This window comes from Lutjanus erythropterus, chromosome 22, assembly GCF_056507025.1.
Source record: "Lutjanus erythropterus isolate fLutEry1 chromosome 22, fLutEry1.hap2, whole genome shotgun sequence".
Lineage (NCBI taxonomy): Eukaryota > Metazoa > Chordata > Actinopteri > Lutjaniformes > Lutjanidae > Lutjanus > Lutjanus erythropterus.
In genome coordinates, this window is record NC_139338.1 from 11,144,999 (window position 1) to 11,158,852 (window position 13,854).

Here is a 13,854-nt window from a genome sequence, read left to right on the forward strand (position 1 = left end):
CCTTTGATGTCTGATGTTCTTTAATGAAACATCTCGCTCACATCAGAGCACCCTATTAAATTCCACTCATACAGGGAGGCAGAGAAAGAGCGAAAGAGTTAGATTGAGAAAGTCAGAGCAAAGGAGCGCTGACCTTTGTGTGCACTTGTGGGAGAGAAAGACACATCACTGACATCAAGCACACCATGAAGATCAAAACAAATTCATAAAAAGGATGCAAAATTTCAAAGCACTTTATTTAGCATTTTCATAAAATAAATCACATATCTACTCGCATCACAGCTTTTTTTTATGTCTGGGGCGCACAGCAAGGTTGAACAAAGTGGAAATGAAATTAAAATTTTTGCTAAGAAATGTTCACCAGTGATGTGGTATATGTGTGCAAAACTGAAGATATGCACTAGGTATTGACATGACATAAACAAAATGAAATGTGTAACATTAACAAGCTAAGTTACAGCTTCAACTTTCCAAGTGAAAGCTAGTTTTCTTAGCTTGCTAGCTTCCACAGTTGCTGTCATTTCATAGAACAAAGTCAAGGGAATTAAGCCTCGATTTTCCAAGTGGACACCATTGGTAGAAGCTAGATATCCTTGCTCGCTAGCTTCCACTAGCTAGGTATCATGTTGTATTTCCTTCGACAAAAGTCAAGGGAATTCAGCACCGAGAATCTAAGTGGACGCCATTAGTGCACGCTAGTTTTCCTAGCATGTTAGCTTCCAGTAGTCATTTATATTTCTTCAGATAAAAGTCAAGGGAATTAAGCTAACTAGCTTCAACTGTCCAAGTGGAGGCCATTGAGCTAATTTCCTAACTATAACTTGCTATATATATCATCTGCATTTTAATGGACAAGACTGAAGGTAATTCAAATGTCCTTCGACTTTGTTTGCATTGTCAGTCATAAACTGCTAAATTCTTTAGCTATTCAAATGTGTTTTTATCTGAAAGCAATCCTCAGTGCCACAGTTACTTGGTGTGTGTACAAGTACATTTAAGTGTGTGTGTGTGTGTGTGTGTGTGTGTGTGTGTACATATGAGAGAGGATTTAAAAGCATCTGACACTTTGAAAAAAGCATTGTACCATAAGTTAACAAAAGTGAGCACTGAAGGTGAAACATTATAGACATCAAGAGTCTGTATTAACAGGGTTGGAGAGGATTCAAAGGGGAGGGCAGGCTTTTATGGTGTTAAAAGTTAAGGAGTGTGTCTGTGTGTGTGTGTGTGTGTGTGCGTGTGTGTGTGTGTGTGTGTGTGTGTGTGTGTGTGTGTGTGTGTGTGTGTGTGTGTGTGTGTGAAGACAGAAAGACACTGAACATCACAGCATTACAGTTAGAAAATGTGTGTGTGTGTGTCTCATCTATAGGTGCTTGTGTTAGCAGTGTGTTGGCTGCAGTGAGAGAGCATCTGCAAAATGGCAGTCAAGAGGCTAATTGTGATAGAGCTAACTCATCACATTGGCACCTTCACAAACACATTAACACACACACACACACCAATGATTGCACGTCCCTAAAGGTATTGTGGAAAACACACTTAACCCTACACACACAGACAATGCATCCTAACACATTAATATGTAAGTGGATTAATACAGTTTTATCAAAGCGGAAGTAGCAAAAATAAACTGCTGCATTTCTTCTCAGATGGTACACCTTGACCTACAACTGAAAGGAGCTAATGAGGCTAATTTCAGAGCCGTACAATGGATTACTTCTAATTAAGTTAACAATGTATAATTCTGGCTAATCCCGGGTGACGATTGAACTGTCGGTATTTTTTAGCCAGAGAGGAGCAGAGCTCGGAGCCACAGGTGCGGCGCAGCAGAGCTGAGACACACCAAATCACTTAGCAACCACTTTGCCTTATTACCCAGAAGCCACCGGGGTCCTGTTAGTGTATTAGCAGGGTATTCAGTTCTTTTCATTAGTGCCCCTGGCTCATATCTGCTTTCACCTGGGCCACAGATGAAATGTTTTTTTTTTTTTCCTTTCAATAAGGGAAGATCAGATTGCATGTGAATCTTTTTCTAGCGAAGCCGTGGCATTTTAAGTCTTGCAGTTTATCGGTGCACTTCACAGGCATCCTTCCTCCAAAGCAGAATCTCCTTGGCTTCTTCATAGGGAGAAATCCTATTAGCGTTCTCCTTCATGGCAGTCTAAAAACCTTCCAACAATTCTCGCAGCTGAGTCCAGCTCAGCCCAGTTCAGCTCTGTTTCATCTGTGTGAACACCCAAACTGCTTGAGATCCTCTGAGCTTCAACATCTTCATTTTCCATGAAGTGCAGATGAAAAAAAAAAACTCTGAAACTTGTGAAAGCGCTTGCACCAGCAGCTGGAGCATATCGTATTTTTGGTTCGTTGAAGCTGCATGAAGCAATTTTACACATAACAGCCCCAGATAGTAAGGAGGAGATAACTGAATTTCACAGACTTCAGTAACAACAAATCATGTGACGTAACCTCTCTTTAGACTTCAGTTTTTCCCCTCTTAATGGCTGGTGATGGGAGCCTTTTCAGCTTCTTTTTGGAGTTATCTTTAAAGTTCCCATGAAGTCAGAACCGATGTTGAAATGTTTTTAACACACTGTGCTCTACGTCACCTATATACCAGTATCTGTCTCAACAATGGCAAAGAAAGTTGTTTTTTAGGTATATTCTGGCATTTTTAATGGTATTTCAGAGTTTGTCTTTTTCTGGAAAAGTATTAAACCTGTTCATGACTTATCCTGCATTTGGGAGCGTACACTAAATTTGTGTCCAATGAAATGCTTTCTCATTTAATACGCAGTCAAGCATGGAAGAAAAATACATTTGCATGCCTTTATTCACTGATTTGGGTGAAACTGGATCATATATTGTGGAGAAAATATTTTCTGTTTCCCCCTCTGATGTCCTCTGCTTGGCTTCAACTCTCTGTGATTTAATGACGGCGTTTTCTGATGGACAGAACTGTGACTGTTAGCTGCCATTAGACGGCAACGAAACCGGGCTCAGCGGCCTTCAAGTGATGCTTAGTGCCTCAGAGACCGACAGGAAATACATTCCCAAGGTTGTTGACTGAATTTCCTGATTATTTGTTACGTTAGCTAACCACTTACTGCTGTTAGCTTGGTTAGCCACAACTCACACCCAGGGGTCCTGGGAACCAAACCCGGAAAACCACCTTTATTCCCTGTTAGAGTCAGCTAACATGACGGCTCTCCTCCCTACATCCATGGGCCACTTTAGCTGGACTGCAAGGGGGTGTAACACACAGTGCTAATGGCTACTGTAAATGCCAATCAACATTTGAGACAAGTCTCTCCATAACATCTTGTTTTACAGGAAACATGTAAGCAATAAGCACTTAGTTAGCCGTTTCATGGGAGCTTTAAATTTCCTTCCATCACTTCTTGTGCATGAACAGAACTTCCTGCAAGTTTCCTTCCAACAAAAACACTAAAAAGCAGTGGAACGCCAGCGTTTGGGATTCACACTGATGTGATGCATGTCTTTTTCCAGGAAAATCCTGCCAAGTGCGACTCGGTTTTTGTTTTCCAGCAGCGAAATGTCCCGTCCAGCTCTCAGTCCGCTAGACTAGTGCGTGCTTGGCTCCAGGGCCCACAGTGTACAAGGGTCTTCAAACACACACTGCTGCTGCTGCTGCTGCTCCTCGATACCGCGGGCAAACAGCCGGATCAACTGGCACTGGACACTGCAGAGAGGAGAGTACACACACACACACACAGACACAAAGACACACACAACGCATCATTTAGCCTGAATAACAAACCATCAACTTAATGACTGTGCTCATTTCAATGAGACTTTACTGTCCATGTGGCAGATGTAAAAGCAATGGAACGGCACCCCCGTGTGCAGACTTGACACACAAACTTGGGAGTGAGACAATCGTTGTGGTGTGTTAAGTATAAAGACCTTTAAAGGGACACCTATAACAGATGTTATAATACAGATGGGGCTGACGCACTTTAATGACACGCATGATAACGGATCCTGATGAATACATGGTAAAAGTATACGGACGGAAAAAAGAAGCAGTGAACAGGCGAGATGGCTATAATGTTACATTTTCTATAGCCTCAATTACTGTCTGTGCCTTTGTCTGTTAAATGACACCTGTATTTTTACCAGAACACCTGTTGTTTACTTGAAGCCTTCGCCACAGGTTAATATAATAGAAGAATGTTGTAACATATAATTTTCAGCCCAGTATGATGGGTTATTTCCAGAATGGAGATTCTACATAAAGAAAAAATTCAATACAATACGTGTAATGACAGTAAAATCAAAGCGGCACGAGGGTTATCATTACATGAGAGGACTCAAGCTTCCTGTTATTGTTTGTTTCAGTAATGTCACTGCAAGTTTCACTCTTTCTATATGTGTATTTCTCACATCAAGAGCAAAACTCTTCACTCCTTTCTTTCTTTGTTACTTTCTTTCCGTTTCGCCTGGGCTATTACCATTAATTATCCGAGCAGCACTCTGGCTGGCTCACTCCAAGAACGATTAGCGGAGAGGAAGAGGCAATAAAAGGACGGACTTCTGCTTTAATTAAAGGGGAGTAGCCTTTTAACATGGGGAGGGCCGTTAAATTAGCAACATTACAGCGCCATGCATCGTTGGCAAAGTACAATGGAGCATGAAATAAATGATGCGTCAAGCAGTGCCACACCGGCTGTATAGAGATCTGATAGCGGGGGGAAGCTGAAGTGTGGACAGGGCCAGAATAATGAGGGGGGCTAATTCCACCGAGTTGCCAAGATCGTCCAGCAGGGAACAGTGAAAGAGTCTCCTGACCGGAGACTGCTGGACACTGGCAGCACTAATGGCACTGCCGCTCTCATTTCTGCTTTAATAATATCAGCTACTTACCTTTCCACAGCATTAACAATTTACATAGCAACCTTACATTATAGAGACTTTTGAAACGCCTTTGTGTTTTCCTGTATCTTCCTTTGCTGACAAATAGTTTTGTACAAGTATATTATAAATAAGAGATAACAACCATGCTGGCAGCCAAAGATGTGGACTAGGGCCACATGGTTTGGACTCAAGTCAGTTACAAATCTGATGACTTGAACGTACTTGACTGCTTCACCCAAGCCCAAAGATTTAAATAGTGCACCACAAATCAATATATTTCCCGTCTTTTCCGGAAGGCCGCTTTCAATTGACCGACAAACGTTGTCATGTATAGAGCCGCAACGAGCGTGGCTAAAAATAGTATGTGTGAGTTTAACTTCAGTGCACTGCGAGTACAGAGCAGATGGGCACACTGAACATGATATATTTCTACTTAGGCTTGATACTCAGGAACATTTTAAAGCAATTTAAAGTGGAGATTATATCCGTAATACCCAGAAAAAGAGCGGTCTTTACTGTGAATAGCAGCGCCATGGTGATGCAATAGGTTTGATCCCTGCAAGAATTTCAATGTTTTTTCCATTATACCGCTTCTGCAATATTATGCGCACCGATTCAAAACCATTTGCCAGTCCTCATCTGTGCTGAGAGTGATCCTGCCCGTCTTCATTGCCTCAAAAAGTTACATTTTCCTCACAGGCTTCATAAATCGTAAAATAGGCTGGCACAGTGGAAAAGTGATTGAACCCTGCCTGTCTTCAGCAGTCAAAATGATTGTTTCAGGTTTTACAGCATCAAAAAGCCATAGACTACATAACATAACAGTGCATTTTATTGTTTTTGCCAGCGCTGGTCCCAAATTATTTAAAAGGATTTTTCTTTGAAACTCAGTTTGACTTTATTTGTAACAAAACATGGAAAGTTTGGACGAAATTGCTTGAAATAAGCACTGCGGTAAGTTTAGAGATGCATTGTACGTTCACAGGTGATTCTGTTACCTGACTTGAATGTCAGTGTGAGGCAGGATCTCCCCGTCGCAGGTCCAGCTGCTGCGGGCTGTGCTGTAGCTGCAGGTTGTCTGGGCGGAGCATATGGGACCGAAGCCCGTCTTCTTCGGACTCTCGCTCAGGTCTTCGAGTGAGACCGGCTCCCAGTGCCGCGGCTGGAAGCGAAACTTTGTCACCCGGTGGACCTCCACAAACGAGTGGTCAAACTGGGGAGGGAAGCGGAGATGGATGAGAAATAGATGAAAGAGAGGAGGAGGAGACGCAGACGGATGGATGGATGAGGGAACAGATGTGCCCACAGATGGCGCAGAGGTTAAGACTGCCACTCTCCAGAATCACTTGAAGAGTTTCATTTCAAAATGCGCAGTACATCAGGCTGAGAGGGAGCACAAGAGTCCATCTTTGTTTAGTGCTTCAGAAAATTAAAAATTTCCATGAAATTGTTTTTAGCTCTTTGGAGTCAAGTGCATTTTAAATCTTTCAAGTTCTTTCAATCATATTTTCGACCACCCTATTGTCCATGTTTCCACAAGGGTCCTTCAATCAGAGGGTTATGAGGAATTAACAACATGCAGAACACAGTTACAGACAAACAACAAAGGCACATGCTGAATTCTGAAGATGTAAGGTTTTGGATCAAAGTCCAACCAACGAGTGAACATCTTACAGAAACTAATAGTTTCTGATTTATTTGTTCATTCTGAGCAAAGGCCTTAAACGGTTTTGTCATGGTTTGAGTTTTTGTGTCAGTCACTTCCTGTTTTATTTTGTAGTTCTGGCCTTCCCTCTTGTTTCTGTGTCTTCCTGTCTTTGCCTGTTTTGGTTTCTGATTGTTATTCACCTGCCCCTGATTAGCCCTTTGTTCATACAGTCAGTTTGTGTTTCCTCTTTTATGTTGTCAGGTCATCTGCGCCTTCTCCCCTCGTCTCACTGTTGCCCCCATGTTCCTGTTCCTGCCTTGTTTCTGCTAATGTTTAGCACCTATGGTATTTGTCATGTTAACAATTTTAGTTTAGTTTGTTGGCACACTTGCTAATTAGCACTGAACACAAAGTCTGTTACAAAAGACTCTTGATCCACTTAAGGTTTCTGCCTGTTAAAAGGAGGTGCTGGAGGGAACATCGGATGATCACCGAATTATAATGATTTATCATCTGGGCATTGTGAATATCAAAATTTAATGGCAATCCATTCAAAAGTTGTCTTCTGGAGCAAAGTGTTGGATCGACCAATTAATATGCATCTAGTGTGGCTAAAAGATCAAAACAAAAAATAATGCAACAAGCATCATCTGTCAACATAATTAGTTTTTGCTACATAAATCGATAAGGGCTTGACTCTGGTCCATTAAAACTGGCTTCTTTTAGAAACAACTTGAATTTTTTAAAAATTGTCTCAAATGGGGCATAAACTATAATTTTATACACATTACAAACAAAATAGCACCCACTAAAAATGGGCAGTGTCTTATTTCTCTGAAAAATGATAATTATATCGGCTGGTAAAACCATTCTTGGCATGTAATTCTTTTTTTTTTTGCAGGCTCCTGGTGGGTGAGGTAAAAAGTTAATTTCTCCTTCATTGTGTTTTTATGGACTCCTGCTGATTTCATAATGAAAGGCAAAACTACATGTAGTATTTTTCTTCTCCCTTTTTTCCATTTAGGAGAAGAGAAAACAGCAAACAGGAGATCAAATGTAAAATAAAAGGGGGGAGAAAAGAGGTCAGATAGAATGAAGGTGCATAAAAACTATGTAAACTGCAGAGGAGTGAAGAGAAGAAGAAAGAGAGATGAAAAGAAATTATATTGTCAAAATCCCCTTTCATCTCACTCAGTGTCGCAGAAAGGTTCAGCTCTGTCCGGGGCGCTACTTTCTTCAACTTCACGGGGTGCCACTTTCTCTCTATTCTCTTCTCCTCTCTTTTCTTCTCCTCCTCTTTCTTTTTCCTCCCTCTCTCTCCCTTCCTTCACCCCCTTTCTCGCCCTCTCTCTTCCCAAAAGCGGAGTGACAGCCATTTATTTCACATCAGACCCACTTTATGACTGCAGCCGCTTTGCATTCATGCTGGACGGTCTGCCTAAAAGGCTTTCTGACAAGGCCATGAATACGCTTAGCGGCTTCTCACTCCTTGTTTCTCTCCGCTTGGCTGGACAGTGATGCTGATATTAAGTGAACTCTGATGCAAAGTCCCTCTCACCCTACTCATACGACTACTTGTCTACCTTTCTGTGCTGCAAGTAAAGCAGCAGGGGCAGCCACAAGTTAGAGACGCACCACATCACTGCCAACACCACACCATGGGCACGGAGATCTGCTGTCTGTGGTTAATGAGATATCGTTTGTTTTTCCGTTCCCCGTTCATTTTCTATGGCCTGGATTTTTAAAGTGGGGGCCACTAAGGGCACCTGGAGGGCCTTAGCAAAATGGAGGGAAGATAAGGGAAAATATAAAAAATAAATAAATAAAATAGAAGATTTTTTTTATTTTGTGTATTATACAGTATTTTGACATTTCTAATGTATACATCATTGTATATCATGTATATCACTGTATAAATAAAATAAAATAATTATGTAAAAATGTTTTTATTATTGCCTTAATTTACAGTGGTTGTCAATGTTTTTTTAAAGACATCTTACAAAAGATATTTCAGGAGCTTTGACATGGAAAACCCCTTGGGGACTTGAAAACCACACAATGTTTGCTAATGATCGAGATAGTGGCTAGCGAGCGAGCATTGACACACTCTCTCCAAGGAGCGAGGAGTCACGGGGGCAATGTTGACTTTTGTTCAGTTCCAGTGGGTCATCTCCATCAGAGTCTACAGCCATGCCATGAGACCAAGGCTGATACTTTAATACAGCAGTGCCTTGAGTTAGATGCTAACATCTGCATGCTAACATACTCACAATATCAAAGCTAACATGCTGATGTGTAGTAGGTATAATTACTATGTTCTATTCGCTACCTTATTTAGCATGTTTGCATGCTAACATTTAGCATGACGAGAAGTTTTAAAGATAAGAGTTATAAACCCAGGTACTGGACAAATTAAAACATTTGGCTCGCTATTACTACATGTATTCTATGACTAGCAGTTTAAGAAAAAAAACAGCTGAGCATTTACAGCCATGTGTATCCCCTTAGTTATAGAGTATTGCAGGAATGAGTCCTAAAGCCCAGAAATGAGTTAGCATATTAGCGTCTCTGGCTGCCTTGTTTCTAAGTAATAATGTACTTTGAATGAGTGTTTTTTCAGCTTCTGAAGGCGGGGACATGCCAGGAGAAGTTTGGGAACCACTGCTAATGCTGCAATGCTAGCATGCTAACATTTGCTAATTAGAACTTAATGGAAAGTACAGCTGAGTTCAGCTTTGCAGCAATGCTTTGAGGAAAACTCATTATGACCTTGAAATTATGACAAAATGTCATGACAATCCATCCAATAGTTGTTGAAAAATAACACTGAACACTGTCATCCTTGAAATTTAAAGTGTGTCTTACAGTAGAGGGATACAGTAACGTCCTCCTGGTGATTCACAGCATTAAATTTTAGTGTATTGAGGAAATAAAATCATTTTTAGGGTTCTGCATTAGCATCACCGGGGAATGTTGGTAATTAGATTTTGCCCACACATAGGGGTACTTTTATTTAGTCATCTGGATGTAAAATACTTTATTGGGACCGTGGCATTCCAGGGACACGCTTCATGTCACACAGAGCAGCAAAATCTTTCCTCGAGATGCTAAATTTCACAGTAATGGCAGCAGCTTCTGTACTGTTTTCTATCTTCTTGGTATTAAACTTTGCCTTCTCTAGTGCTGAATCCTATAAAACCATAAAGATGGAAATACACAATATCGTAATTTATTCCTATCTTCTTACAAGAATAATATTCGTCCTTGTCAAAATGTTGATCTTGGAGTTAAAACTCACCTCAGGATGTCAGCGTTAGCTCACAAGCCAGTTTGCAATTTAACACTTTTACCAAGGCAGCTACTGTAGATGAAATTACTTATAAGATCCTTCTAAATGGGATAAACTTCCCGAGGTCCTTCCTGAGGTAATAATTACTAATCACCAGACTTCCCCTGGTAATACTTGTGCTATCCTGAGAGGGCATTAGTCTGGTATCAGCCTGTTCTCCCATACAGCATATCCCTGATGCAGCGATTATCAGTGCCTCCCCGGACCGGGGTGGAGGTTATTTATGATACGTGGGAAGGCACAAGGGCTGAGGCATTTGAACTAAAGTGAACCATAGTTGGGAAATTGAGCTGAGTCAGCAAACGGAGGTGCTAGCACAGCAAGTGGGGAAACTTCTGCCTTCTGCTCGCTCGTTTAGAGACTTAACACACTCTCAATTTATCTGTGCACACATCCCGGTGTTGAAAGCCGAGTTCTGCTGCAAAGTGATTGACGGGAGAGGCTTTTCGGGGAGGATGAAATTGTCTTAAAAGTTTTGCTGTGTTTTGGATGATTCCTTCACTCTTTGAAGGGGCTGTTTTTCTCATCCCTGATGGATTCAAATCACATCAATTTTCCCAGCTCATTTCAATGCTGAAATATTCTGTACAGCCTGACTCATACACTGTTTATGCACACTGACTTTAGAAGTATGAGGGCAAAAAAAATCATAAATTGAGCAGTTTTTTCATCAGGTAATACCCTAGAAAGCATTCTGAAGTTAAATCATATACAGGACAGTTAAGGATTACATATTTTAACGCCAACTTCTTCACTCCTACCTGGTCATCTTTGTTGGTGTGTCGAAGAAGGTGCCTGAAGAAGTCCAGACGGGAGCACTTCCTGACCAGGATGAGGTCTGTGGTACCGTCAGCGAGGTGAGCGGAGGGCGACAGGCCTTTTGGACTGCGGGGACACGCGCAGCTCATGCTGGCCGCATTGATGGCAATAAACTTTCCACGGATCACGCTCCAATCACCGCTGCTGTCTGAAACAGAGGACCACACATACATTTTACTTTGTCATGCTTCTGCGCCGTGGGCAACAAAAGCGTCTCAAATGTTCTTAGGACCATTTTGAGATTCATAACCCGTCACAAAAAAGGGAGTCAAACCAATTACATAATAATCCTCTTCCTATCACTGGAAGAAATGCAGTTACCCCAAAATGCAACAGCAAAAAACAAGGCGCTGCCCACAAGACTCTGACATGTAAAACCTTCTGTGAGTAAACATTGGAGATTTGTTTCAATATTTATGTGAGCACATCAACAAACCATGTGTAAATGTGTAATCTTTAACATAAAACACCTTCCACAGATACAAAGAATATTAATAAATTCACAAAAATATTTTTAAAATATAACCAGGATCTGTAAATACATAAAAAAATTCCAGATTTTTTTTTTAAATATGGAAAATAAGGCAAAAATACTTTAAATTATGAATACATTACATTAATTTACAAGTAAATGAAAAGCTTTTGTGACTGTCTTTTGAACATTTATAACTTTTGAACAGGCAATTGTGAACTATGCTTGTGAATTTGCATTTTTCATATTTTTTGCATTTCAAAGTAAGAGCATGTAGCCTTTCTGTGCGTGTTTTTTTTTAAGCTATAAATAACATGTATGCATTATTTTATGTTAACATGACACACGAGCATTGATGTCCTTATTTGTTGTATGTATGTTATATAACACACTATATAATGTTGTTCAATTAATTCCAGACCAAATAAAAACATTTAAATAAAATACTATGTAAGTCTTAATCTAACCTATAGATTAAATTATTGTGTTTGACATAGTTTCCAGTATATTCTGTTTGGTTACCAGACTTGAATTGCATTGTTCTCCACTGCACAACTGAACTACACTCAAGAAGTAAAGTTTAAATACTTAAAACAAATTAAGTGAAGGCTCCAAGCTGGCAAGCAAACTCTCCAAATAACCGAACTCACTTTTATTTAAGTATACTCAAAATCGAATTCAATCTGGCAGGTTCATGCAGGGAAAATGTTGAGTTTGAAACCAAAAATCAAGTGCTGCAGACGCCGCTGGGCACGCAATCACTTGAAACTGTTTAAAAAAAATGTCACGTGACTGCTTCTGCTTTTATTGCCTTTTGGACTGTTTCTGGTTTTCTTAACTTTTTTCTCTTTTCACTCAAAGTTAAATCTCCTTCATCTGAAACTGATACTTTTAAGTGTACAGGCCTTGAGCTGCGGTGAATGTACTGTACTGTAATCTAATTGCAATGCTGTATTTACCAGAAGTTTTACCGAAACTGCAAAAATTTGGCACATTTAACTTTGTTTGAAGTATCCTGCCAGCCTTAATCTAATTACTTGTACAAGTTAGATAAGGGAAACCTATGAGCTAAATGTTCTTATTCCTTTCAGCTTTTTTCCAGAAGTGCTGATGTTAGTCTGAAACCAATCATCTGCGTACCATCAGGAATTAGCTTTTTGAAATCATACTGTGTGTTTTGCAAGTGTTTCATGAGCCCTTAAGGTTAAGTTTCCAGCTTGTTACACGACAGCAGTGATGCTGATGAGGGTCCATTAAGATCCAGATGTCTTGGCAGGAATTCTTAGAGCATCTTTACCCTGATGACTGAGCCAAGATAGAAACTCTGATGCTCAAAGTAATCTGTGTTACCCTCGCAGAAGAGCTGGATGTCTTATGTTTTTAAAATGCTATTAAAATGCACTATTACCTAGTCAGAAGACCGGTCAGCAACAAAAGGTATTTTAGCCACTTTATAAAAGGTCCACCCCAAAGAAGTCGATGTCAGTGTAAGTGTACACAATTTTAGACTATTCTCACAACTATTCTTGCTGTCAGACACCCTTTTCTGACAGCAAACCAACAAAATATGAGCCAAATATTGCTCTCTCCAAACCAACCAAACTCCACAGGTGAAATCAGTAACTTTACCTTGCAGCAAACAGGAGATGCTGGTCCAGCATTGCCTCAATCTGATAGTCTGATAGTTATTTTAAAAAAGATAGTCGGATTCATCATACAAAAAAACAGATTGAAGAAGTGGCAGCTGACCAACTCCTGTGTTCGGTGAGGTAAAATTACTTATTTCCCCTATGGAGTTTGGTTTGTTCGGAAAGAGCTTATATAATGGAAGTTTCCCATTCAGAAAATGCTGCCTGTTTCCAAGGTAAAATGGTGAAAATACTCTCTATAAAGCACCCAATCAAACTGATATAGAGTTTTTTTTGGTGGACCTTTTTTAATTGTCTAAAATAACTTTTTGTCCACAGTTGTACATTAGTTAGCCTCTGTGCCGGTACTCCTCTCTGCTTCTCCTAACTTTGGGTGTGTAGACTGCAGTTTACACACTGACTATCGATAAGTACTTCATATGACCCTACTTCAAATAATCCGAACTATCCCTTTACGTTTGGTCAAGGAAGGGTTCACAATATTTTTAAGAGGAAGTCTTACAGATTGAAGGCCGATTGGATTAACCTCATGTTCATTTGTTGTGATTAAATGCACACATGGCCTCCAAATCTCAAATGACAGGCGCACGTCTGTGGTTGCACTTCACAAATCACCACTCTGTTCCTCGGAGATTAGCGACTGTTTACAAGTGATGCTGTATCAAAGACACAGTATCACCCACGGGACTTGCCAGCGCCTGTCACCAGGGTGATAGTCACCGGAGTAAGCTGCAAAAAGTGATCACAGACGTCCAAACCTCCGAGGGAAAATTATGTGATCTCGGAAAGCAAAACGATTCATTACCTTTCCCCCTCATTTCGCAAAACAAACTTACAGAGGTGATAACGCGAACCGATGATAACAAGCCCGCTGAGGTTACATAAAAACAACAATATTCTAATTGGAAAGCTGTGATTAAAGCTAAAGATAAAAAAAAAAATCAAAAACAACAACAAATCCAGCTATGGACTGTAGGAGAATGTTTCCAAATGAGTATTTGCTTTCGCAGGAGAGGCTGGCTCATTTGCAGAGAGAGAGTGTGTC

At 40.4% G+C, this 13,854-nt stretch overlaps 1 protein-coding gene across 1 annotated transcript in view; it reads right to left on the bottom strand.

Annotated features, from left to right (window-relative positions):
* Window positions 1-1,019: 1,019 nt before the first annotated feature.
* The window catches only part of cerk (ceramide kinase), a 46,929-nt gene continuing 34,094 nt past the window's right edge, over window positions 1,020-13,854 (bottom strand). The window contains exons 11-13 of the mRNA XM_084711281.1: window positions 10,631-10,836; window positions 5,871-6,085; window positions 1,020-3,697 (exon numbers count right to left, since the gene is read on the bottom strand). Of these exons, the coding sequence (XP_084567407.1) occupies window positions 3,580-3,697; window positions 5,871-6,085; window positions 10,631-10,836 (539 nt within the window). The 3' untranslated portion in view covers window positions 1,020-3,579. The remainder of the gene's footprint in view (window positions 3,698-5,870; window positions 6,086-10,630; window positions 10,837-13,854) is intronic.